The 27,689-nt window shown below is 40.1% G+C and overlaps 2 protein-coding genes across 3 annotated transcripts; one reads left to right on the forward strand and one right to left on the reverse strand.

Annotated features, from left to right (window-relative positions):
• The first annotated feature begins 9 nt into the window (after positions 1-9).
• Positions 10-22,293, forward strand: mettl17.L (methyltransferase like 17 L homeolog). The gene is given in 14 exon segments (NM_001092070.1): positions 10-212; positions 11,157-11,310; positions 11,998-12,144; positions 12,243-12,330; positions 15,265-15,346; positions 15,487-15,560; positions 15,790-15,884; positions 17,123-17,193; positions 17,978-18,085; positions 18,196-18,264; positions 18,695-18,745; positions 19,268-19,360; positions 19,601-19,788; positions 21,173-22,293. Coding segments are annotated over 14 exon segments (1,371 nt in total). The 5' UTR covers positions 10-176; the 3' UTR covers positions 21,288-22,293.
• Positions 4,317-6,476, reverse strand: LOC121394449 (lamina-associated polypeptide 2-like). 2 transcript variants are annotated; one of them, XM_041565575.1, is made up of 3 exons: positions 6,039-6,476; positions 5,923-5,964; positions 4,317-5,858 (listed from the first exon to the last, which is right to left on the reverse strand). In XM_041565575.1, exons 2-3 carry the CDS (start codon positions 5,955-5,957, stop codon positions 4,565-4,567), a joined length of 1,329 nt encoding a protein of 442 aa, XP_041421509.1. In that variant the 5' UTR covers positions 5,958-5,964; positions 6,039-6,476; the 3' UTR covers positions 4,317-4,564. The 2 variants fall into 2 exon arrangements, with proteins under 2 accessions (XP_041421509.1, XP_041421512.1); XM_041565578.1 differs by having other exon boundaries at positions 5,923-6,476.
• Positions 22,294-27,689: the final 5,396 nt, after the last annotated feature.

Below are 27,689 nucleotides of genomic sequence, written 5' to 3' on the forward strand. Positions count from 1 at the left end.
CGCTCCCATTGGCTGCTATGTCAGCGGAACGTGACGCATATTTTCCGCGCAGGGATTGGTTGAAGCTTTGCAATCCCATTGGCTTGTCTAGGAGAGAGAATTCGAGCATGATAGGCACCAATACAAGTGAAAGACAGCACAGTCGGTAATTGACGCTTCGTATCTGCTGCAGAAACATGCTGTCATCAAAGATATGCCACCGCCAGCTTCGGGTGAGTAAGTGTGAGTTAGGGCCGGCTGCTTCTTACATATCCATGACATTGTAAGTGTTAACTTTGAGGACACGTTTCAAAGCCCCGCCTCTCATTTAAATAAACCGAGGGTGATGCTGGGAGCTTTTTGGCCTTAAACTTTGCAATCATTATTATTTTTTTAAGTGACATAAACTTTACAGAGTCTTGAAACGGCTCGTTTTGCAGTAAAACTGAAAAATAAATAATATTTTTAAGGGAAAGAATAGAGTCGCTTTAAAGTAAAAGATTTTTCTCCTGAGGGTATATATAAGGGTTCTGGCGGAACGTCTCATACGAGCGGAAGGGAAGCTCATTGCTGAGGTCACACGCTGGGTGCTTCATATCCGTGTCGTCACTCCCTAGTTACCTCCGGGAAGGTCTGAGACTTGAGCCTACACCGCCCTCACAGGGCGTCACCCGAATACGGGTGAGTGAGTCCCCAGAAACCCCACGTTGGAGTGGATCAGTCCGTCAAGTGGAGGAGGCCATGCAGGAGACGCGCAATCTGATCGTAGTGGAAGGAGGCGTGCCACAGATTGAGGTACCTCCCACCTTCCATGAGCGACACAGATGAGCTGATGCAGCCTCCTCCCCGGACCTTGGAAGTGGCTCATGGCTGGCACAGTTAGTCCAATGGCTGAGGTGAGGCAGCAGCACGTGATTGGTGCGCTCCTCATAACCCAAGTCAGACTACTCTCCCGCCGCTCTTTTATTATCTTCATATTAATCCTAATAAACTCGTTCTTCACCCCCCTCTCTCGTTTGTCGCTTATGTCTCTTTGCGACTGTCGCAGGTATAAATATTTTGCTGCAAAGCCGCAAGAAAACCTCACAGGATTTGCAAGCAGTGTCACTTATAGTAAAGAAGTTGTGTTATTTCACACTATAGTTGCAGATATGTTACTTGTCACCTTCTGCATTTATCAAGCTCTTTAGTAAAAGGCACTGACACAGGGCTACAAGAAAGAGTCAGGCTTTTTGTTTATTATTTTAATCACACAAAAAATAGATCTTGTACAGAAACCTTAATGCCTTTGAACCACAACAATTATCAACAGTATCAGCACAATCCATATCTCATAAAGGAAAATCAATTCATACTCACCGAGATTTTCTTTTCCTGGACTGAAGCATGGCAGTGGGCACTAATGGGTTAATCCCTCTCGACACCTGAAGGACAGGAAATGAGCTAATAAATTCCATGCCTCCCCCCCTCACCTCCATTCTCCACACTGTACGAGACGAAGTTCCCCAAAATTTTTAGGGAGGGAAACGTGCCCACTGCCATGCTTCAGTCCAGGAAAAGAAAATCTCGGTGAGTATGAATTGATTTTCCTTTTTCCTGTACTTCACATGGCAGTGGACACTAATGGGAAATACCCAAGCAATGACAAAAAAGGGTGGGTAATATAAGTTTATTTAATCAGCAAAGCAGCCTGAAGGACCGAATTTCCAAAGGAATCTCGATCAGCAGCATGAAGATCAAGCTGATAATTTTTTACAAAGGTATTGGCAGAAGACCAAACCGCTGCTCTGCAAACTTCTTCGGTTGATGTCTGGGCCCGGCATGCCCAAGACGCAGCAATAGCCCTGGTAGAGTGAGCCTTAATAGATTGAGGACAAGGAACTGCACTGACCCTGTAGGCTTCTGAAATACATGATTTGATCCAGGATGAAACTGTTGATTTAGCCACCTGAGAGCCTAATCTTGGACCTGAAGATAGAATCAGTAGATTATCTGATTTTCTTATTGATTCAGTCCTTTCAAGGTAGGTTTTAACACCGCGAACAACATCCAGAGTATGCCATGATCTTTCTTCCTCTGAATTAGGATTCGGATAAAAGGCAGGTAAGACTATTTCTTGATTGATATGGAATTCAGATATCACTTTTGGGCGAAAGTCTTGAGGTAAACGAAAAATCAATTTATTCTGACAGAAAAACATGCAGTTATGATTAATCTTCAGAGCTTGGATCTCTCCTACTCTGCGGGCTGTTGTGATAGCTAACAAAAAGGCAATCTTCCAAGAAAGGAATTTGAACGAAATTGATTCCAGAGGTTCAAAGGGAGGCTTGGTAAGGGCAAGCAATACCAAATTAAGATCCCATGGAGGAGCTTTAGATATGATCCTAGGTTTTAATTTCTTTAACGCCAAGAAGAATCTTGCCACTAATGGAGAGGATGCCCAAGCAACTCCCGAAATGGCAGAAAGAGCAGAGACTTGGTTTTTCAAAGTTGCTGGACTGAGCTCCTTCTCAAATCCGGACTGCAAAAATTCCACAATATGTTCTTCTGTAATTTCAACAGATGATCTGTTAGATAAAGAACACCATTCCAAAAATTTGTTCCAATATTTGGAGTATTTCAAAGAAGTGGCAGGCTTCCTAGAAGCCAAGAGTGTTTGAACAGTGTTAGAAGATAGACCTCTTCCCATCATCCTCTGCCTTTCAACTTCCAAACAGTCAATTTGAAGTGGCCTGGATCCGGATGAAATAGACAATCCTGCCTTAGAAGTTGAGGCTGGATTGGGAGTCTGAACGGTCTCCTCACTGCCATCTGGAATAATTGAGGAAACCAAAACCTCCTGGGCCACCAAGGTAGAATTATCAGAACAGATGACTTCTCTTCTCTGATTTTCCTCAGACACCTGGCAATTAAAGGAAAAGGTGGAAACAGGTAAGCCAATTTGAAATTCCATTGGATACTGAAGGCATCCACCTGGTCTGCTAGGGGATCCTGATTCTTGGAACAAAATCTCGGTAACTTGCGATTGTGCCTCATAGCCATGAGATCTATCTGTGGAATCCCGAATTTCTTCACAATTAATCTGAATATTTCTGGATTCAATTCCCATTCCCCTGGATGAGGCTGGAACCTGCTCAAATGATCGGCTAGAACATTCATCACTCCTGGCACATGGACTGTAGTCAGATCCTGCAGATGAAATTCTGCCCATACAAGAATCTCCTCCGTTAACTTCATGAGTTTTATACTCCTTGTTCCTCCTTGCTTCTTTATATATTTGACAGTTGTGGAATTGTCTGATTGAATCATCACCGACTTGGACCTGATCACTTCCAGAAAGTGAATTAGTGCGAGGTGAACAGCCTTCAATTCCTTCCAATTGGAGGACTGACTTGTCTCCCATATATTCCATTTGCCCCATACTGACAGATGAAGTAGATGGGCTCCCCAACCTGAGCCACTTGCATCGGTGGTCAACCTGATCCACTGGGGGGAGAAAAGAGAAATACCTTTCTGAAGATACTGTGTCTGAAGCCACCATCTCAACCTCTCGAGAACCGGAGGACTCACCAGAATGTACTGATCGGGTGAACGTTCTTTGCGCCATTGGGTCAGAAATGACAACTGGAGAGGCCTGATGTGAGCCATGGCCCATGGAACAGCGTCTATCGTGGCTGTTAGTTTGCCCAGGACTATTTGACAGAATAGAGCTGTAGTTATCGGAAAACTGAGAAGTTTCTGTACATGGTTTTGAACATCTAAGATTCTTTCTCGAGGGAGAAATATTCGAAAAAGAGTTGAATCTAAAGTGACTCCTAGAAAGTTGATAACTTGAGTCGGAGACAGACAAGATTTTGTTATGTTTACGAGCCAACCGTGATCCTGCAAGGACCTCAACACTAACTTGACGTCGTGTTGAATCTTTTCCAAGGAATTCGCCTTTACTAGAATGTCGTCCAGATATGAAAAGATTTCCACTTCCTGTAATCTTAGAGAAGCAATAAGGGGAGCTAGAACTTTCGTAAAAGCTCTTGGAGCAGACGCGAGACCGAATGGCAGGGCTCTGTACTGGTATTGAATCCCCATGGAATAAAACCGAAGATATTTCTGGTGACTTGCTGCGATGGGAATATGTAAATAGGCGTCTTGCAAGTCGATCTTGACCATCCAATCGCCGGGCCTTAATACTTGTGCGATTGATCTTACTGACTCCATACGAAAGGTCTTTTTTATTATGAATTGATTTAGGAACCTTAGATTTAGAATAGCTCTGAAATCTCCCAATTTTTTTCTTACAAGAAATAAAGGAGAAAAAATTCCTTTCCTTTTTTGGGTGGAAGGAACACGGATAATCACTCTCTTCACCAGAAGTTGATTCAGAATACCCTTGAGGGCAAGCAGAGCCTCCTTTGTTTTTGGAACTGCTGACTTTTGGAAGCGAGAAAAAGGAGGAATTTTTATGAATTCTATTTGGTATCCTCTTGAAATTACCTCTGATACCCAGAGGTCTGTTGTAGTTTGAGCCCAAACAGTTTTGAATTGTGAAAGCCTGGCCCCCACAGGAAACTGAAGGGCTCGCAAACCTTCAGAAGGATTTATTTCTATCAGGTTTGGAATCCTTCTTAACCTGAAAGGGCTGAGGCTTAGTCTTCCAGGATTGCCTCTGAAAATTTCTGCCTGGGCGGTAAGCTTTGACATCTTTAAATGAAGGTCTGTTACCCCTGAAAGTTGTTCTTCTCTCTTTCTTATCTTGGGGTAGAAAGGCTGATTTGCCAGCCGACGCCTTAGAGATAATATTCTCCAATTTTGGACCAAAAAGAAGATCTCCTTCAAAGGGGAGGGAGCAAAGGTTATGCTTAGATGGTGTATCAGCAAACCAATGTCTGAGCCATAGGGATCTACGAGCTGCCACCACCAGACTCATATCCTTAGCCGCCAACTTGAGGATATCCATAGAAGCTTCAGCACAAAAATCATTTACTAATTGAATCTCATGAAGGGAATTTAGAATTTCCTCTCTGCTGACCTTTTGCTGTAAGGCTTCAACAACGTTATTTAACCAGATCTTATTAGCTCTAGCTAAGGAGGTAATAGCCACACACGGTTTACAAATAGATCCTGAAACACTATAGGCTTTTTTAAGGATGGAGTCCTGCCGTCTTTCCATAGGATCCTTTAGGGAGACCCCTTCATCTACAGGCAAGGTTGTTCTTCTTGCCACCCTGGTGATCGAAGCGTCAACCTTAGGGGGTAATACCCATTGTTTAACTTGATCCTCAGGAAAAGGATACATCTTTTTCATCCTTTTAGACAGAAAAAATCTTTTATCAGGAACATCCCATTCAGATTTAATTGTGGCTTTGACAACATCATGAATATGAAAGACACTGCTTTTTTTGGAAGATTTGAACATCAGGTCTGGTTGGGAAGAAGGTTCACAAGGAACATCCAAATTAAGGGTTTTCCTCATGGCCAGAATTAAAGGCTCTATGAAAGATGTATTAAACAACTCATCATCTGAATCCACTTCCCCTTCCTCTTGTGAATCAGAGGAGACACTATCGTCAGGAATGTGAACAGCTAAATCTGCTGTAGCATATGAAGTGGATGGTTGATCGGCAGAAACTTTAGCAAGTACATTATCTGTAACTTTTTCAACCATGTCAGACATAGATTTATTAAAGGAATCCTTCATCCATGACATGAAATTATTAAATTGCTCAGAAGACTGGGAGGTATTATTTTGATCAAAACAGCTCTGACAAACTTTTTTATCCTGAAGTGCAGGCAAAGAGCAGAAAATACATTCCTTTCTACAAGACTTCTCCCTCCCACGATCATCATCTCTTCTTCTATCAGAATGCCTATGATGTGGACTCCTTAAAATAAACATATGAAAAGTGCAACAGCACTCAGATAGGGGGAGACCCCTTTGCAACTCACCCACTGGCAGCGGATCTAGATCGTCTAGAACTCATGGGTCAGCTAAAACATAAGCAGAATACACCCATAAGTAAAGGTAATACATACCAAACATCCCCAGAAGGCAGATTACTTACTGCAGTTGTGGAGGCAAATAGTAGCAGGCTCAGGGCATAAACAGCCAAAACAGCGTCTGGATAACAGGCAGCAAGATGGGGAACACAGACGCTGATTTAAAAACGCTGGCGCCAAAACACAGCGTGATGACGTCACCGGCGCGTATCCAAGCAACGCGTCCAGGAAGAGCTCTGCAACCGTCTTACTGCGCATGCGCCTAACGGCTTCGCGTCTTACTGCAGCTATGGGCAACGAAAGGCCATTATCTCCTAATGGAGATCTCTCCTAAAGACAAGGCTCCGGAGACTTTGAGGCAAACCCCCTCTGGTGCCAGTAAAAGGTGATAAAACACTTCCTTCACTTCCTTCGTCGAGGACAGGAAAGAGAATGGAGGTGAGGGGGGGAGGCATGGAATTTATTAGCTCATTTCCTGTCCTTCAGGTGTCGAGAGGGATTAACCCATTAGTGCCCACTGCCATGTGAAGTACAGGAAATTAATACTCTCTCCTGTCCCAATATGGCAGCTTCTCACTACAACGATGCCCTTTCAACAGTACTTGACTCCCTTGCACCTTCTACCACCCGTCACAGCCGGCCAGCTAAACCCCAAGCCTGGCACACTAGTGTAACACGGTACCTCAGAAGATGTAGTAGATCAGCTGAGCGACGGTGGAGAAAGTCACAAACTGATCCTGACTTCATCCACTTCAAATACATGCTCTCCTACTATAACCGAGCTCTATCATTAGCCAAAGAACAATACTTCTCTTCTCTAATATCTACTATGTCCTCCAAACCACAGCAGCTGTTTGCCACATTTAACTCACTCCTATGCCCCCCTCCACCTATTAATGTTACCGCCCAAGACCTTGCTCATTTCTTTAATGAAAAAATCGATCCGTCCGACAACAATCTCAGACCAACGTGCACTCCTTCACCCCTGCAACTCTAGATGAAGTTAGCAACTTCTAGCCTGCTCAAAACCCACCACCTGTTACCTCGACCCCATACCCTCTCGCCTCCTCCACCCAATCTCTAATACACTCTCTCCTGCACTTACCCACCTATTTAATCTTTCACTCTCTACTGGTACCTTTCCATCATTATACAAACAAGCACTAATCAATCCTATCCTCAGAAAACCTTCCCTTGATCCCATCTCTCCCACTAACTATCGACCGGTCTCCCTTCTTCCATTCGCATCCAAATTACTAGAAAGGCTTGTATACAAACGCCTGATCCAGCATCTCACTCACAACTCCCTCCTTGACCCCCTGCAATCTGGCTTCTGCCCATCACACTCGACTGAAACTGCACTCACCAAAGTAACCAATGATCTTCTATTGGCAAAGCCTAAAGGTCACTATTCCATTCTAATCTTTCTAGATCTCTCTGCAGCATTTGACACAGTTGACCACACACTCCTCCTTGACATTCGGGACACTGCTCTTTCATGGTTCATCTTATCTGTCTGACCGTTCCTTTAAAGTTTCCTTCTCTAACTCTACTTCTATTACTTTCCCACTCTCTGCTGTCTCCTCCTGGATGTCACAGCGCCACCTGAAACTGAACCTTTCTAAAACAGAACTCATTATATTTCCTCCAAGATCTTCCCGTCCCTCAGATATCACTCACCGTAAACAACACCACCTTTCATTCCACCACACAGGCACGTTGCCTAGGAGTTATCTTAGACTCACATCTGTCTTTTTCACCACACATTCAAACACTTGCAAAATCTTGCCGTATTCAACTGCGCAACATTGCCCGAATACGACCATATCTCAGTTCAGAATCAACTAAAACACTGATTCAGTCTCTCATCATTTCCCGCCTTGATTACTGCAACTTACTCCTCAGAGGTATTCCAACAAGTCACCTTTCACAACTCCAATCTGTTCTAAACGCGGCCGCTAGACTCATTCATCTAGCTCACCGCTCAACATCAGCTGCTCCCATATGTATGTCCCTTCACTGGCTCCCAATCTCTTCTAGAATCAAATTCAAATTACTTACACTCACATTCAAGGCCCTTAATAATGAAACCCCTCCCTATATTTCATCTCTAATCTCCAAATACACTCCTTCACGAAACCTTCGCTCTGCTTCTGATCTTCGCCTCACTTCTCCTCTGGTCACTTCTGCCCATTCTCGTCTACAAGACTTCTCTCGGGCTTCTGCTTTTCTCTGGAACTCTCTGCCACAAGCTGTCAGACTTTCTCCTTCTTTCCAAACTTTCAAGCGCTCCTTAAAGACCCATCTGTTTAAAGAGGCTTATTCGATGTACCTTAATTAATCATTGCTGTATCAAAAATGACAAAGTGTTTATATAATCCTAATGTCTCAATTGTACCCTAACCTTTAGTTTGTAAACTCTAATCTCTAGGTCCTTCCAACCCTATTGTACTCTGTAATCCTTGTTTGTTATCCACCATTTATTCCCTGTTTGCTATAACTGCAGTAAAGCACTGCGTATCATGACAGCGCTATATAAATTAATGATGATGATGATCTGTGTTAAATCAGTTCAAACTGGCAAATCTACTACTCAGTGTTTGGTCCTTGTGAGTAGGGTTGACACCTGTTTGGTCTTGACCCGAACAGTTCGGTATCTTGTAAGGCCTGTTCTGGTCTGAACTTTCTGTTCGCTTTTCAGCCTCATAAAACCCAAACAATAATCTGGCCAATTCAAGAAAAACATTTAAATACTAAGAAAATGTCTTATTATTACAGATACAAAATTTGCATTGCTGTATTTCAGATCTTTCTGGATAGCTGATTTCTGTATAATAGATCTCATACCTGTACTATACTTAAAGGATTGGGCTTACTAATCAAGCAGAAAATAGCTAGAGATAGGCTTGCCACCTGTGTGGTTTTGAACTGGGCATCAACACTTTAAAAGATTGCAAACCGGATAGAAATCCAGCCAGATGCATCTAAGTGATGCAATAGTCTGACACAGTGTCATAACTCCATCAACTTCATTGTGCCCACCTCTGATGTCATCCTGCCTGTTCCTACATCACTGCCCCACCCCCAATGCTATCTGCCCTGCCACCCCCCCATGTTCTGGTTAAGCCATCAGCAAAGGTGGCAACCCTAGTTGCCACCTAGTAGGTATTATACTGTTATAGCCGTAAAAATATGATGCTTCATGCCAAGGTTATTTATAAGGGAAAAAACAAACATCTAAACTAATAATCCCCCTTCCTTCACCCTTTATTGTGACTGGTATGTTAGCAGGAGGCCCTTCTGCAGGGAGATTGTGTGTACACTGGATAAGTCTGCCACCTGTTCTAGCTGATGCTGATCTCACCAATTCACCATAAATGACACAATTGGTAGTAAGTTCAGAATTCACAGAAAATCCCTGACTCCCTGCTCAATTTTGTTTTGCATTTGTAGAATATCTAAACCTTAACAACGAGTTAATGTAAAATTGCTCAGAGTCCGCCTCTGAGCACTTTTGCAATTTACATTATTTCTTCTTTTACATTTCTAAGATAATTAGTCATTTTATACAATTAAAAACCACTAACGCTGTATAATGAATTTTGTAACAACAGCTCACCCTTCTGATCTTAATGGCCGACTGTCTACTAACAGGAAAAAACTATTAAAGGGGACATATTGTGTATAAAAAAATAAAAAATTGCCGGTACAATTTTATAAATATATAAGGAACATGCTTAAAAAAAAGTAGTTTGTGTAGTTTGTGTATTGTTTTGGGTTGATTATTGAAAATCTTTGCAAAAACCCTACTAGTCCTGCTGTCTCCTTCCCCAGGCTGTGCAGGGGGCAGTGGCCCCTGGTTTCGACTGGGCTAGTGGGACACCGGGAAAAAACCCGGTGGGCCTTCGCCAGCCCCAGTGGCGGAACTACCGGGGGAGCAGGGGGTGCGAGCGGACCAGGGCCCGCACCCCCTCAGGGCCCCCCGGCAGCCTGCTCGCCAGTGAAATCCGTCATGTACGGAGGGGGGCGGGGCCCGGCTGAGCGTCACGCACCATTGCCCGCCCCCCTCTAGTAACGGCACTGGCCAGCCCCATTTAAGAAGTGCTCTAAATAGATGTGATGCAGTGCACACATGCACAGTGGGGGAGGTTGGACTTGGGGCCTTGTGTCACAGCCCCAGTCGGCCCCAATGTGCCAGTCTGATGCTGTGTGCCACACTGCATTGTAGGATAGGAACCAATCAGCAGCTAGGCTGTTATGATAGGGAACTGAAGCTTGTGTGATTGCAGGGCTGTGATTGGCTATTCCCCTACTACTGTGCTCCTGCCAGGGACCATTAAGACATACCCACCCCTCATTTGAAACACAGACAGGGACCATAGCAGAGCTATATATAAAGGGGCCATTTATAAAGTCGATGATCATTTTTTTTTTGCCCAGAGTGGAACCAGCACCATATATTATTCATTATTGCCTACAAGATTGGGGGGGGGGGGGCTTTCATTTATACGTCTATATGTCTCCTTTAATTTTGAGTAAAGAAAGGTGTTGTGATGTTGCTCTGCAAATGTATTCAAACGGATCTGCACACACACAATTGTTTGCAGTTGGGGAGCTTACCCCATTTATTTTGCTACCAACAGTATCAATGTTTTGGGGGGGAGGGACCATTACTTCATCCTGATGAAGGGAGGGTTCCCCCTGAAACGTTGATACTGTTGGTAGCAAAATAAAAGGGGTAAGCTCCCTGACTGCAAACAATTGTGTGTGTGTTCAGATCCATTTGAATACATTTGCTGTTGCTAAGGGACCCAGCCGGTCAACGGAGGACCAGCACCGCCAGTGCAGTGGAAGTGAACTACAGGTGTGCTGTTGAATAATCACATGAATATGATGTTGCTCTGCTCAGCACAGAAATTGCAGACCCTTCACCTGTCCCATTCATGGTCAGAATTATGGGTAGGCAGAGTAGGCGCCTGCCTGGGGCGCAGTTTTAAGGGGAAACATATTTTTCGTTCTTTTTAATAAACCTTTATTTTTTAATCTGTTTGTATTTATTACACTGCTTGGCCGTGTGATATCTCTAGCGTAGTGGCGTCATACATTTTTTTTCTCCATCCTACATCTTAAGTAGCCCTTTATTTTGGCATACTGGTAAAACATCATTATTTCTCCTTTCTCAGGCTCTGACTTCATTGGCAACCACTGTATCACAGATTGATAACACATCTGATTTCCTGGCTCATGTTCCTTACCGTAAACACCCTGGAATCTTAAACATGAAAGTTGTTCGATTGCCAAAGGAAGTTCAGGATGCAGCAAAGGTTCTGATACAAGGTAGGTTCACAAAATAAAGACAATAGTAACAATAAATACAGTCAATATATAAACAGATTTAAAAATGGATTCACTTTATATATGTTCAACATTTATTCATTGTTGTAATTCCCATTGGGACCACTATTGAGATCATTCTGACATTAACAGTGAATGTTTTACAGTTCTTACATCTTGCTTAATGTCTTTTATTACCCTAAACAGCCCACAAGATGTCTCCATTATGCTTAAAAAGTCAATTTTAATTGTATTGTATGTAATTACTGTATAACACACTTCGAGGCTTACACAGTGTTTTTAGGCATGAACAAAAACAGAGGTACAGTTAAAGGGGTGCACCACCTAAAATCTTTTTTCTCTACAGTGAAAGACATGTAATTCTAAGCAACTAATATACATTAAAACAATATTGTTTGTTAGTGCATATATATATATATAATAATGTTTTATATATCATTGCTAAGGAGCCTTCTCAGTCAATTGGTCTCACAGACAAGCAATGCTGATTCACTTTTTTTCCTTGTATCCAATATATCAGCAGCTGTTTGTGTTTTGGGAAACTCACACAAGAGTCCACTTCCTTCCCTACACATCCTTGGCAATTTAACTAATATCTTTTCTATTGTTTAAATAAAGGCAATACATGTATAACATAGTTTAATTTTCTTATCTCATTTCTGCTTTCAGGTAGCACCATTAGAGATCTACAAGGGCACATTAACTCCCTAAACAATTATCTTTGGAGTCGTAAACGCCCAGCTGAGGACAAGGACTTGAGAGTCCGGGCTGAAGAACTGGAGAGGAAGTTTTGTGCCTCTGTGGGTGGTGATGCAGGTGATTTTAAGCAGATTATTTACGGTATCAGAGTTAGTATACCACTTTCTGTTTACTGTATTCTAATTAGTTTTATAAAATGTGCATTTCTGTTACAGAGACTGAGAGTTTTCAGCAGCAAGAGAAGTTAAAGAATCGTGTGCTAAACACTCTGCGCAAGAATACATATCATTGGCAGCCACTGAGGTATTTAGCACTCAATCACCCAGCACACATACAGCTTGATCTACTGCATAAACTAACAAATGTGCATTCTCATTGAGATGTTTATACATGCTTGTAGTATCTATAGTCTTCACATCACTCTATTCCTGATATAAAATGTTTTGGTACAGTCTTTGTTACCTTCTTACCATCCTGCTTTTAAAAATGCTTCAAATAAGCAACATTTTCTAAGTTTGAAGCAATTTTGATTAGATTACTTACACTTCCACACCTTAAAAGCCACATGAGCTACTTGAAGAAAAGTAAGCTGAAGATTTTGGATTGGTCCTCACAGTCTCCTTAAAAATCTATCTTAAAAGAGAACTAAACCCTAATAACAATGCCATAGTTTACATACCGAACTTACTGCACCCGCCTTAAATTTCAGAATATGTATACCGTTTGGGCCTTCAAAGTGGTCTGGGCAGCTGCTTAGAAGCTAACCTTAAGGGGTGCATGCAGAAAATTAGGTTCACAAGTCCATGAAGCTCCTCCTTTGAACATGCAAAATGGCCAAAGAAGATCTGGGAATTAGAAGTGATCTGCATGAGTGGGCAAAGAATTGACACACTCTTAGTTGAATACAAAGGGTGTTTACAAGCTGAGATCTATGCCAATGGGGGGGGGGGGTTAGTAAATATTGGCAACTAGGGTGACCACAGTTATTATTTTCCTTGTTCCTATGTTTTAAAATTTGTAAATTAAAATTAAACTGCTCATTAACATTTGTAAATATGTAATTTGCTTTCACTTCTTATTATATGGTTGTCCCTTGCTGTCTATGTTATTTCATGTATCTATGGTGAGAGGGGTTATCTTTGAATTGCAGACTTTAATGACTCCATACACAATATCCTAAATAACTTTTAAAAACTGATGTTGGTTTGCTGCTATACTGAAGAAACATGCATTCTGTTGTTTATTTTAGAGCTGGAAGATAAGAGATAAGACATTTATTTGGGCAATTTAGCAGAGTGCAGATAACACCAGCCCTCTGGCCACACGTGGACTGATTTGCAGCACATCTGATTAATGGACCCATGACATGACATGGGGCAGCTGGGAAACTGACAATATGTCTAGCCCCATGTCAGATTTCAAAATTAAATATAAAATTTTTTTTTGCTCTTTTGAGAAACGACTTTCAGGGCAGAATTCTGTTTGAGCAGCACTATTAACTGATGTGTTCTGAAAAAAAAAATGTTTTCCCATGACAGTATCCCTTGAAAGGGGAAAATTTTAAATTTAATATAAGCTTCCTCATACTGAAATAAGAAACTTTTTAAATACAATCAATTAAAAACTCTGTACCGTTTCGGAAATAATAAAGTTTATATTCACTATCCCTCTCTCAGCATCTGTTTCTCCTCATTCTGTCTTCATTCAGCAGTTGGGTGTCAGATGAATGATCCAATATATAGAGGGGCTTCTTTTGTCTAGAACAGGGATCCCCAACCTTTAGAAGCCGTGAGCAACATTCACAAGTTAAAGGAGATGGGGAGCAACACTAGCATAAAAAATGTTCTTGGAGTGCCAAATACAGGCTGTGATTGGCCATTTAGTAGCCCCTATGTGGATTGTCAACCTACATTGAGGCTCTGTTTGGCAGTACACCTGGTTGTAATGCAGCCAAAACTTGCCTCCAAGCCTGGAATTAAAAATAATCACCTGCTTTGAGGCCACTGGGAGCAACATCCAAGGGGTTGGAGAGCAACATGTTGCTCACAAGCTACTGGTTGGGGATCCCTGGTCTAGAAGCTCACTCTATTAAAATCACCAGAAATCCTGTCTCTCTACATGCAGAATTGTACAAAAGACAGTTATTTTGTTAGATTTTAGAAGTTAGAAACAATGCAGAATTTTTAATTGATTGTATTTAGAAAGTTTCTTACTTCAGTATGAGGAAGCTTATATTAAATTTTAATTTTTCACAATAGTTCCCCTTTCAAGGGATACTGTCATGGGAAAACTTTTTTTTTTTCAAAACGCATCAGTTAATAGTGCTGCTCCAACAGAATTCTACAATGAAATCCGCTTCTCAAAAGAGCAAACAATTTTTTTATATTTAATTTTGAAATCTGACATGGGGCTAGACATATTGTCAGTTTCCCAGCTGCCCCAAGTCATGTCACTTGTGCTCTTATAAACTTCAGTCACTCTTTACTGCTTTACTGAAAATTGAAGTGATATAACCCCTTCCTTCCCCACCCCAGCAGCCTAACAACAGACCAATGGGAAGGTAACCAGATAGCAGCTTGCTAACACGAGATAACGGCTGCCTGGTAGATCTAAGCACTCAGTAGTAAAATCCAGGTCCCACTGAGACACATACAGTTACATTGAGTAGGAGAAACAACAGCCTGCCAAAAAGCAGTTCCATCCTATCTGTCTCTTTTGAAAGCATATGCCCAAGCAAAATGACCTGAGATGGCTGCCTACACACCAGTATTACAAAAAAAAACACTTGCTGGTTTAGGAATGAAATTTTACATGGTAGAGTGAATTAGTTGCAGTGTATACAGTGTCATTTAGAAATACAAACTACACCATAAAAATCATATCAGAATCCCTTTAAGTGGTCGCTAAGACCAGGACATAGTGGATACATATACACCCACAAATAGAAAAAAAGCAAAATTGAAATGAGTGTGCACCCAGTACACCAGCTAACAATCATTACTCCAAATCTGTCAATAACTTGCCTTTAGTCTCCCCCACCCCCCAAAAAAACAAGTAAAGATATACTCATTATTATATATATTATTATATCATTATTAACAGGAACTGTGTATACTCTTGAATCATTTTGGTGCTGTCTGTGTTCAAGACTATAAATACTAAATAAAATATAGTAAATTTTTTCACTATGAGCGCACCTCACATTTGCATATCACATCAATATATGTCTGTTTGTAGCTACACTGAAGAACTGGGTCTGGTTTATTTTGCCGCTCGTTTTGATGGAGGATATGCAGCAGTAACCCGAGCTTTTAAAGAGGTGAGGTGATAAAAAAAACATTTTACCTTAGCCTTTTGTCTGTTTTGTCCTTAAACACCAGGAAACTTCTGGTATTTCGCCATGAATGCATGCATAATGTGTGCTGATATATTTAGCTCAAATTTTATTTTTCATATTAGATATTTCAGCGTTGCCCAGAATTCAAGCCTCAAACATTGCTGGATTTTGGCTCTGGTACTGGTTCAGTTACATGGTGAGAGCAAGCTATCAGTTTATGCACCTCTTATTATTTTTAGGTACTCCGCGCCTATTATATCTGTATTGTAGTATTGCTTGTCTATCAATATTCCTTTATTCTTTCATTCCTTGCTTATATGTTTACTTAGTGACCCCCAGACAGTAATTAATGCCTGAGGTAAAAAATTGGTTAAATACATGTCACGATTAGTTGTTGTTTGTACCATTTACTTTCTGATTCGCAGGGCAGCAAGCAATCTCTGGGGTAAAAGTCTGGCTGAATACATGTGTGTAGATAATGCTGCACCCATGAATAAACTCAGTGAACTGGTACTAAAAGGTGAGAATGTGTGTTCTGGTCCCTCTAATGTTGAACTTATGTTCATAATAACTGTATATTACACAAAAGCCATGAATATCCTTTAAATTATACCTTATGAACGGCGCTTAGTGTTGTCATCAGTTATAATCGGAGCTTAGTGATGCAATTTCTGTCACATGACTCACAAACTTGTGTATTATAATAAATAAAGTACCCCCTGTTGCAAAATATGAGGATATTAGAAGTCAACTTACAATATCCTTATATTTTACAAGAGGGGGTACTTCATTCACTGTATAATACATACCATGAATATTGTTTTACTTATATACTTATAAACAGTGGTTAATTATATCATCAGTTATGTACTTAGTTATCTTAGTGCTGAGATAATGTCAATGAGTCCAGGTCAGACTGAATACATTTTGACAGTTGCATTTTATGAACAAAGCAAACGTTCTGCTTTAAAGGAGAAGGAAACATAAAAAACGAGACTACCTTCAGTGTGTTTACCATCAGGCCCCCTCCTGAAATGCAGTACTAAAAACTCTGAATTCATTCCTGCTTCTGTGCACCATCCTTCAGAAGTTTCGACCCCTCTCCCAGTTTGGCGCCGCCATTTTCAAATAGGCGCATCACTTCACTCTGCGCTCCCTCAGTAATGCGCATGCGCCTCCTTTGTGACCTGTGAAGTAATCTTACTAGCATTTATTCTCACATTCAAAAAAAAACCTGGACAAAGTATATATTTTAAAAAAAAAAGCATGCGTCTTTACCCGACAGACCCGCACGCTGGATTCATTGATTAATATTCTTGCTCCGCTCCTGCGCTCGCTCGGTGCATGATTAAATGAGGCAGGGGCAAAGAGGTCAGCAATGACGAACTGAGGTATCACGTGACCTCAACGTCATCGCTTCACAGGGAACAGACAAGAGCCTAGTGCGCATGCGCAGGGCACAACTTAGACGGACTGCGCATGCGTGTGCCCTATTCACAGTGATTTCTGGACTGCAGGATGGGTATGGGTTTTTATACATGTTTAAACTTTTGTAAAAAACGAGTGCAGCCCAAAAATTTATGCAAAACATTGAGGGAATGCTTGGTGGTATGGGCATTTATTTTCCATGGTAAACAGATAGAGAATAACATGATTTTAGACTTTCCTTCTCCTTTAATAATATTAATGAATTAATTGATTGATTGAATTTTGTCTCATTACTTTGACTGCAAATGTTTGTTTTTCTTTTTTTGACAGGTGGCTCAGATTATGGTGAGATGCATATCTCTGGAGTTTACTTCAGACAGTTTTTGCCACTTTCACCTAAGGTACACTGTGTTTTTTTATCAGTGGGTGATAAGCGAATCATACTCTTAAGCTGGCCATAGATGCAAAGATCCGATCGTAGGTATCATGGTACGATCGGATTTCCCCATCTCCCGACCTGCCACTAACTATTCAGATCAAAGTCTTACCAGTCAGATCAAATAAAGTAGTTAAAGAACAGATCAGCCGATGTTCTGCCCCTGACAGCAATCGTACGAAAGTTATGTCCGACAAAGCTAGTGACAGTCTCCCTCTGAAAATCGTACGATCAGCAATACACGCAGAGATATTATCGGCAGCCGACAGAAATTTTCTAACCTGTCCTGTCGACCATACGACCGATCTCGATTCGTACGATCGGATCTTTGCGTCTATGGCCAGCTTTAGGCATGTCTCCCACGGGGACATTCGTAGCAAAAATTAAACTGTGCAGCGACAAAAGGAGAATTACCGTTGAATAACATTAGGATCATAATTACGATCAAAGCAAAACTTTGCGGCAATCCAGATTGAAGATTTTTTGCCAGCGATAATGAAGATTTAACCTTGGGTGACAAATCTACCCATGTACCATCACCCTTAATGGACAAATATCTGGGTTCATTTACTTGCACAAATACTATAATTGCATCAATGCAGTTAGCGATCGCACCCGGATAGCAGCTGGTTTGGATCAACCTACTAAAAGATAGAAAATGAAAGCAAGTAATTGCACCAGCCCAGGTTGGCACCCATGTTACTAAATTAGCACATATGTATGTTGATGATTACCTTTTTCCACCCCAGGTGCAGTATGATCTCGTAGTCTCTGCCTTCTCACTAAATGATCTTCCAAGTCTGTCCGAACGGGAGAAAATCATTCATGCTTTGTGGAGGAAAACAGGAGGCTTTCTGGTTTGTTTAATCATTTCATCCACAGTTCTGAAGATTCTCTCTTAAATAAAGAATGTATCATTATACTAGCCAATTTGAGCCTATACAGACTCATTTTCTCTGTGCCATAGGTGTTGGTGGAGAATGGTACAAAGGAGGGGCATCAACTTCTGATGGAAGCTCGGGACATAGTTTTACAGGTGAATATGATAAAATAACAATGTAACAGAGTGTCTGTACTAACTGTAGACCATAATAGTCCGGGACCTTCAGCCATCAATCAACATTATTGTTGTGGTCCCCAGCTGGTATCATCAGTTTGTTATAATCTGTTCTTTGAACATTGGGTATAGTGGATAATCAGTTCAGGATTAGGAAAACGTTGGACAGCATGAAGCATAACTTTTTGTTTTCCTGAAGTCTGTGTAGAAAAGTGAAGAACTATCATTGTAACTTGATGGATTGGATTTGCATTAAGAGGCTATTATTTTAAGGCAGAAACTTGCACTCTTTAAGTTTCATGAACACTCAACTCGTTGGGCTTTAATGAACAGCCTAATCGGCATTACAGATAAACATTTTTTTTGCCTCAATGCTTTAGAAATTAGAAATATGTTTTCCTATCTACAGAAAGAAGACAAAGAGATTTGGGACCACCGTCCTCCCCATGTATTTGCCCCAGTGAGTACATGTTGCTGTTTTCCTTTTATGTAGATTAGATCATTGTTTATGTGTATAAATAAGTGAAGGCACCACATTCAAATTAGGGCACTCCCCTTTGGGGGGGGGGTAGATTACTTGGGATGGAACAAAGACTGCCAGTGGAATAAACATAGTAGAAGGGGTGTTATCAATAGATGGGAAGGTGAGTTGGATATACCCATGGGAGAGAAATGTAGGGCAGATATAAAAGGTGATGGATTATGAGTAATATATAATATATAAACATTTATTCTGTCATTTCCTTGCATACATTGCTTGTTTATTTTCTTTCGTGATGATTGGTTTTACTGCCAAGCATTATAGTACAGTCTACCATCTCTTTGTCTAGCCTGACTTTTACTTTCTTATATGTGTCTGGTTTTGACTGTTTTGTGAAAGATATTGTATATTTCATAGATGCACTATGGGATATGCCTACTAAATTTAAAGTTATCATTACTCAAGAGATTTTTGTTAATTCACCTCTTGTTTCTCCTGAAGTGTCCACATCAGATGCCATGTCCTAAACTGTCTGAAAGGCTGCATGTGCCCTGTAACTTTAACCAGAAGTACCAAACATTGCCTTTGAGCTGGGTGAGTTCCCATCATTTACTTACCTTACAGCAAAACTATCTGAATATGCCCTTTTTCTATATTTCTGTTTGTGTGGTTTTTAAAATAATTTTATTCATTGATTCTAGGAAAGAAGCAGTTCTAGGGCCAATGTGCAAGTGACCTAAAAATATTACATTGTTACTAAATTCTATTATATTTTTCACTTTGTTTAAAGTTGCCTTCAGTTCATTCTTCTAAAAATGTTACTTTCCTCCACAGAACCCTCATGAGCGCTGGGAGAAATTTTCCTTCTTAATCATTTCCCGCGGCTCTGTGGGAGGAGGCGATGGTCACTGGCCACGTGTGATTAGCCATGTATTAAGCAGGCCACGACACGTGCACTGTCACATGTGTTGTGCTGATGGAGAGCTAAAGCATGAAGTTATTACAGCACGGCGGCATAGCAGGTAAAGTTAACTCATCTAGTAACATATTCTATAGAAATAGGTATAGAAATATGTTTTCTAGTACATTACAACTACCAGACATAAGGGGGGGATTTAACTTACAGAATGCAGTGTGCAAAGTGAAAAAAGTCAGCATGCTGTAATCTAATTAAATGTTTAATCCGGCGATGGGTGCAGCATTCCACAGGGCAAAGATGTTTAAGTGCTCCAGCACTTGTGCCAGAGGATGGGAAAATGACCCTTAGCATTTGTAGTACAGATTTAAAACCTGTTATTCAGAATCTTCAGGATCTGGTGTTTTCCAGATAAGGGGTCTTTCCGTCATTTTGATCTCCATACATTACATCTGTTAAAAAAACAAAAATGTAAATATTAAAGAATCGCAATGGGATTGTTTTGTCTCCAATAAGCATTAGTTATATTTTAGTTGGGATCAAGTACAAGGTTCTGTTTTATTATTATTACTGAAGAAAGAAAATAATTTAAAAAAATTGAATAATTTGCTTAAAATTGAGTCTATTGGAGATGGCCTTCCTGTAATTCGGCACTTTCTGCATAATAAATTTCAAGATAATGGATCCTATACCTGTATACTACTAGTTAGTCATATATTGCAGGATATTAGCAAGATGTAGTAACTATAATACTTTACTGATTTTAATCATCTTTAGTCTGTGATTTGCTATGATTGTGCTACTGTATTTCCCAACATTCATTGCCATAAGAAATATGCCAAGCTTTTTCGATTGTAGTTTGCATGGAATTTTGCCATATTAAACTTTGTACAGGTATGGGACCTGTTATCCAGAATGCTCAGGATCTGGGGTTTTCCAGATAACTTATATTTCCGTAATTTGGATCATACCTCAAGTCTAGAAAATCATATAAACATTAAATAAACACAATAGGCAGTTTTTGCTTCCAATAAGGTTTAATTCTATTCAAGTACAAGGAATTCATTTTAAAATTGTTGGATTATTGGTTAAATAGAGTCTATGGGAGACTGTCTTTCTGTAATTCGGAACTTTCTGGATAACAGGTTTCCACATAATTGATCCCATACCTGTACTGTTAGTAAACCACTTACCCAATTTTTAAAGCTTCAATCACTATACACCATCATCTTTAATATGTTTTGCATGACTGAATCACAATCAATGTATCTATGTAAATAATTAGCAAATATATAGGGTAATGTAATAAATGGTCTTAAATCGGCTACCTGTCTTTTAACCCATAGAATCAGTAGGTCCGCTGTTTGAAAACAAACATCTGACTGGTTGCTATTGGTTAATAAATGCAGGGAAATGTAAGACTTTTACTACATTATGCCACAATAATACTTGCAAAGTCGGTAGATATTCAAATTTTTTGCTTTTTTCAGGGATCTATATCGATGTGCTAGAAACACTGAGTGGGGAGACCGCCTGCCTATTCTTAACTCCACCGCAGAATCCAAAATTGAAGAGCACGAAAATGAAGATATAAGCCCTGCTTGATGATTTATCCAGCTCAGCATCAATTCAGCACTCACACCCTGTGCTCACGTAGTGAAGTTCAGGAAGTGATCACCAAGTTAAATTGCATGAAAGGACCAAGGACATGTCCTTAAGTGGACCCTAAGTTTTTCATGGATGTTTCACATGAAACTGGTTGTTAAATTGTTTAAACCACTCTCCAGGTTAATGATTTATAACTGTGGACTATTTAAGAGACTGTATCAATGAATGTCTGTGCTGAATGACAGATGGCAATTGTTAAGCAATGCTGTGTAGTGATGGGCGAATAAATTCGCCTGGCGCAAATTCAAGGTGATTTTCCGTGTGGTGCTGCTGCATAAATAAATTGCGAAACTCCAGAGGAAATTCACTGGGCGAAGATTTTGGACACGCACCCGAAAAGTCGACCACCTCAAAACCGCCGCACATCAACACTATTCGGATGCCCACTGACGCAAAGAGCGATTTTCGAGTCCACTTATTTTTCGGCTGTTTTGCAAATTTCGCTGGAAATTCACAAAATTTTTCAGGCAAAGCAAAATGGGAGAGATTCGTCCATCACTAATGCTGTGTACTCTGTAGAGTACTGATAAAGTCTGCTTTCTAAAAAGGGTTCCTGAAAATAGACTTCACTTTTTGCCTAAAAAATGTTCTGCTTATCAGTCTGGAAAATCCCAACGCTGCCTCATTACCTCATGACCTCTGCTGCTGATACTCAATTACTGTACACTGTCTATAGCTACAGAACAGTCTTATAGTGATAAAGACAGACTGCAAACTTCATAAGAATACTGTATGTCCTCATCCTATAGCTACAAATTCTTGACAATGAAGGGGTACCAAACCTTCTTCACTCTATAAATACCACCTCTGCATACAATAAGGTTAATATTGATTGTTGTTGATGTTTTGTCATGAGTGGCAATTAGTGTTCCTATCAGCTTGTTCTTGTTGCTCTTTACTTCAGAGCTGGGTTTGTGAGGGGTGAACTCTAACAAAAAAAAAAGAGAATTATTTCAAAAATTTGCTTTTTAATATATTTAGTAGTTATATAACTATGAAAAATCACCACATACCATAAATACACCCATATTAATTAAGCACAGAAACATATTACTTATTTGTTTTATAGACATTTTTTACTTTTTTACTACAGCGGTACATAGAATTTTATATGTAAAATATAACATACATCATGTGACAAGTTTGGCCTATTGTACATGTTTTGAAATGTTGTCATCCTTGTGAAAGACAAATATTTCATGATTGAACTGATCTGCATGATGAGATAAGTGATCATTTATTTATTAAGGCCATCCCTCCTGCAAAAACCTTATTTGGGTTTATGCCATTGTGACTTTAAGTCCAACCCAAGGAACTTATTAGCTTTATGTTTCTTGATGACCCTATAATCATTACTGAGACTAAACTCAGCTTATTAATATATATGTTATGATTACATTTAAAGCATTCTGAATATAATGTAAACCTAGTCATTTTCTCATTCACTGACAACGTTTTGGGGCCCTGGAACTTTCTGCTGTGGGATCGACAGGGAACCTGAATACGGCAAAGATAATTCCAATAGTAAATTACAGACAAGGATTCGACAAAGATTTAGGGGCAGATTTACTAAGGGTCGAATATCGAGGGTTAATTAACCCTCGATATTCGACTAGGAACTAAAATCGTTCGACTTTGAATATCGAAGTCAAACGATTTAGCGCTAATCCTACGATCGAACGATCGAAGGATTATTCGTTCGATCGAACGATTAAATCCTTCGAATCGAACGATTCGAAGGATTTTAATCCAACGATCGAAGGAATATCCTTCGATCAAAAAAACGCTGGCAAGCCTATGGGGACCTTCCCCATAGGCTAACATTGACTTCGGTAGCTTTTAGCTGCCGAAGTAGGGGGTCGAAGTTTTTCTTAAAGAGACAGTACTTCGATTATCGAATGGTCGAATAGTCGAACGATTTTTAGTTCGAATCGTTCGATTCGAAGTAGTAGTCGAAGGTCGAAGTAGCCCATTCGATGGTCGAAGTAGCCAAAAAACCACTTCGAAATTCGACGTTTTTTTGATTCGAATCCTTCACTCGAGCTTTGTAAATGTGCCCCTTAGTCTACAATAACCAATCCAGCAACAGGCACAAGGTGAAACCAGAAAGTGAAATGCAGAAACAAGCCTTTAGCACGGAACTGCAATACAGAGCCAGCTTCGGCTGTAAAAGGAGTGTTTCACATTCAAGTTTACTTTTAGTTTGTTATAGAATGACCAGCTTTAAGAAACTTTTCAAATCTTCATTATTTTTTTTTTTTTTGTTTAGTTATTGAATTATTTGTCATCTTCTTCTGACTCTTTTGAGCTTTCAAATGGGAGGTCACTGACCCCATCTAAAAAACAAATGCTCTGTAAGGCTACACATGTATTGTTATTGCTGCTTTTTATCATCTTTCTATTCAGGCCATCTCCTATTCATATTCCAGTCTCTTATGCAAATCAGCACATTGTTGCTAGGGTAATTTTAACCCTAGCAACCAGATTGATGAAATTGCAAACTGGAGAGTTGCTGAATAAAAAGCTAAAGAAGAACTCAAAAACCAAATGAAAACCAATTGCAAATTGTCTCAATATCACTCTCTACATCATAGACATTGGACAGGATATTACACAATAAAAGCTTTGCTTCCGTCCCCGGCTGCCATCTTTAATTCCTGGAGTGTCCCCCTACGAAGGTGGGAAGCCTTGCCCACTGCCATGTTTCAGTCCAGGAAAGTAAAATCTCGGTAAGTATGATATGATTTTCACTTTTCCTGTTCCTTACACATGGCAGTGGGCAAAAACGGGATGTACAAAAGCATCTTATACCAGTTTGCGAGGGAGGGATTTTAGAAGGTAACACTGATTGAAGAACCGCAGTAACAAATTTAGAATTTGTTTGCAAATACATTGAATTTATAATTCTTTATGAACGTCCACATTGCTGCTTTGCATATTTCCTCTAGATTGGAATGCCCAGGAAGCTGCCATGCCTCTAGTAGAGTGTGCTCTGATTTTTTAAGGTACTGCACTGGATTTTGCATCATAAGATATTTTTATACACCTCCTAATCCAGTTGGTTGAGCCCCTGCTTTTTTTCCCCTCCGGGATAACTCTAGGTAAGTATTTAGGCATCTGACAACATCCAATGTGTGCCGTTTTTCTTCCAGGCTAGACTTTGGGTCTTGGGAAACAAGAAGGTAGAACAATATCTTGATTCATGTGGAAGTTGGACATTACCTTGAGAATAAACTTAGCCTGCGTCTTTCAAATTACTTTGTCATTGTAGGAATGTTAACTTTCCTTCTGCAGCTGACAAGGCTTGTATTTCTGCCACTCTTCTAGCTGATGTAATAGCCAGTAAAAAACACATTTTTAGGTTCAGAATTTTGACCGGGATTGTCTCAATTGGTTCAAAAGGATCACAGTTAAGTGCATCTAGGACAAGTTCTAAATCCCAGGGAGGTATTTGTGCTCTGTTGACCGGATTCATTTTCTTAAGTCCTAAGAAAAATATTTTAACCAAAGGTTTTTGAGCCCAGGTTACTTTAGAAAAATGGGATATTGCTGTGACATGACCTCTCAATGTAGAGATGCTCAGTTTTAGGTCTACTCCTTTTTGTAAAAATTCCACCACATTAACTTCTGTTATATTGATCAGGTTAAGATTATTTTCGTTGCACCATCCTGAGAACTTTTCACACACTACGAAGTATCTTTGTAATGTGCTTGGTTTCCTGGCTGCCATTAGTGTTTTGATTGAACCATCAGAAAGTCCTGATGACGCTAGGTTTAGCCTTTCAAGATCCAGGCCGTTAGAGTCCATTTTACTGGGTGAGGGTAGACCATGTCGCCCTGTGTCAAAAGATCTCTTCAATATGGGAGCCTGATCGGTTTGTCTTTGGAGAGTAATATGATTTTAGAAAACCATGATCTCCTTGGCCACTATGGAGATATCAATACCATTTCTGCATGGTCCTTCTATTTTCTTTATGATTCTTGGTATTAGAGGAATGAGAGGAAACACATATGCTCTCCGAAATTTCCATGGGAAAGAGAATGCATCCTTCTTCATGGCCTTCTGATCTTTCGTCCAAGAGACAAAAGTTGTCATTTTTGCATTCTTTCTTGATGCCATAAAGTCCATGCAAAATGACCCCCACTTGTTCTGAATCATATTGAATGCTGCCTGATGCTGGATGAGTTGTGGATCAGCTTGATCTGTCCGCTAACATGTTCAGGATTCCTGGTATATGCTCTGCTCTCAGATCTGCCAGATTATTTTCTGCCCATGAAATAGTTTAATAGATTTAAGAGATCTGGTTCCTCCTTGCTTGTTCAGATATCTTATCGCTGTGAAGTTGTCTGATTTGATCATGACTGGGCGCCGTGGCTAGACCGAATGGGAGAGTCCTCTACTGAAAGTGTTTGTTTAGGATTTTGAACCTGAAGAATTTTCTTTGGCATTTCTTGATAGGTATGTTTAGATAAGCATCTTTGATATCTAATTTTGCCATCCAGTCCCCTGGATCCAGAAGCTGCGCTATGGACAGCAGTGATTCTATTTTGAAGGTTGGAACCGTCCGCTGTTTGTTTAACTTTCTCAGATTGAGGATAACTCTGAACTGACCATTTGGCTTGTTTCTGAGGAAGAAATGGGAGTAACCAACTTTGTTTTTGTGTATTTTTGGTGTTATGGGACTCTTGATATTACTCTGTTCTGTAGAAGATCTTTGATGACTGATTTTAATATGGCCGTCTTTTTTGTGCTTCTTGATTTGTCTGAAGACACAAAATGGTTTAGAGTATTTGTTTGGAGAGCTAGCTTGTATTCATGGGAGATTACATCAAGTACCCATCGAGCCAGACATTCTCTGGACCACCCCGCACTGAAGCATGTCAATCTTACCCCTATGTGCGAAATGGCCCCCGCACCTTCATGCTTTGTTGTTTCCTGTTTTAAGATTGTTTCTCTTTGCAGGAAAGGACTGGTTCATGTTCTTCCACTGTCTGAAATATTGTTTTCCAGGTTTGTATTGTCGGACCTCTTTGAAAGAGTTTCTTTAAAATGTGGATGAATTTCTCCTATCCCTTCTATCCTGTGGTAGAAAGGAAGATTTTCCAGCTGAGGCTTTTGATATTATGTTATTTAGTTCTGATCCGAATAATAAGTTTCCCTTGAATGGTATGCCACAAAGATTGTTTTTTGACTGTGAGTCTGCGTTCCATTTTATAAGACACAGACCTCTTCTGGCAACGACTAACGACTCATTGAATTGGCTGCTAACTTTATAGATTCCATAGAAGCTTCTGCTATGAATTCATTCACTGCTTTAATGGCCTCTTCCAAGTCCGCTAACCAAATGTTATTGTTATTTAAAGCTGCACCTCTAGCTACATAAACTCTTTTGAGTGATCTTCTTTCCATTGTGTCTTTTACACTCTTTCATCCACAACGAATATTGTAAACTTTGAGGGGCAGGAGCGCTGCATTTAATTTTTATCAAGCATCCAGACTCATATATTGTATATTTTTATCTATTCTTATACACATGTATAGTATATTTTTTAATCTATGCTTATCCTCCAATGCATGCGGTAAACACACAAATTAAATACAGATTTAGAATTTTAATGAGAATGGTCTTTCCAGGACACCCACACAGTGAATCCCTGATGGCAGTCTTACAGAAGCAACAAGCTATAACAATATTGTGTTACCTTCATACATAATGGTAGGCTTTCTCATAGGCAATACTGTGAATCACTGGTAGTAAAACCCATGTGTCCCTTCAGTCTCCCAAAATCGCTTGAAGTTGCCTCAAGTTACCAAAAGCAAATCATATTATTGCCTATGGGAATGCTTTTACAGGAGATGATTATTGCAATTAGTCTTTATCATAGCAAATTGCAGTCATTGCAGGGGTTAATTTAATCATTTTTTTGTTATATAAATGCACCTTGCCCTCCTGCAGCACAGTGTGGAGTTATGAAATAGCAAGGACAACGCTTACTAGCTACAATTTCATTGTTCTTACTGTAGTTGGCTGTGTGGAGTGGCAAAGAGCATCCCTTCTCTAAACATTCCTAGGCAACAAGCGGCAGAGAGCACTGGCAGTCATGATTCAGACTTATGAGCATAGACATGAGTAGGGGAGGTAAAGAAGAGCAATAATAGGAAGCAGGCTTTGCATGTAAGAATAATCTGCTGGTTTAACAATATTCCTGTATATCAAGCAGCACTTTGAAGCATGGTGCATAAGGGTCCAAACTGGCATATATGGCAAAGCTCATCACTAATGGACCAGTTAGTTATGTCATATTATGGAAGCACAGCACAACTTTAGATAATTCAGG

Source organism: Xenopus laevis, chromosome 1L, assembly GCF_017654675.1.
Source record: "Xenopus laevis strain J_2021 chromosome 1L, Xenopus_laevis_v10.1, whole genome shotgun sequence".
In the NCBI taxonomy this organism is placed as follows: domain Eukaryota; kingdom Metazoa; phylum Chordata; class Amphibia; order Anura; family Pipidae; genus Xenopus; species Xenopus laevis.

Coding starts and splice junctions, on each gene's coding strand:
- LOC121394449 (XM_041565575.1), bottom strand. CDS start 5,957: ATGAGTTCTAGACGATCTAGATCCGCTGCCAGTGG. Junction 5,859..5,922: donor TCTAGATCCGCTGCCAGTGG/GTGAGTTGCAAA, acceptor GTTTATTTTAAG/GAGTCCACATCATAGGCATT.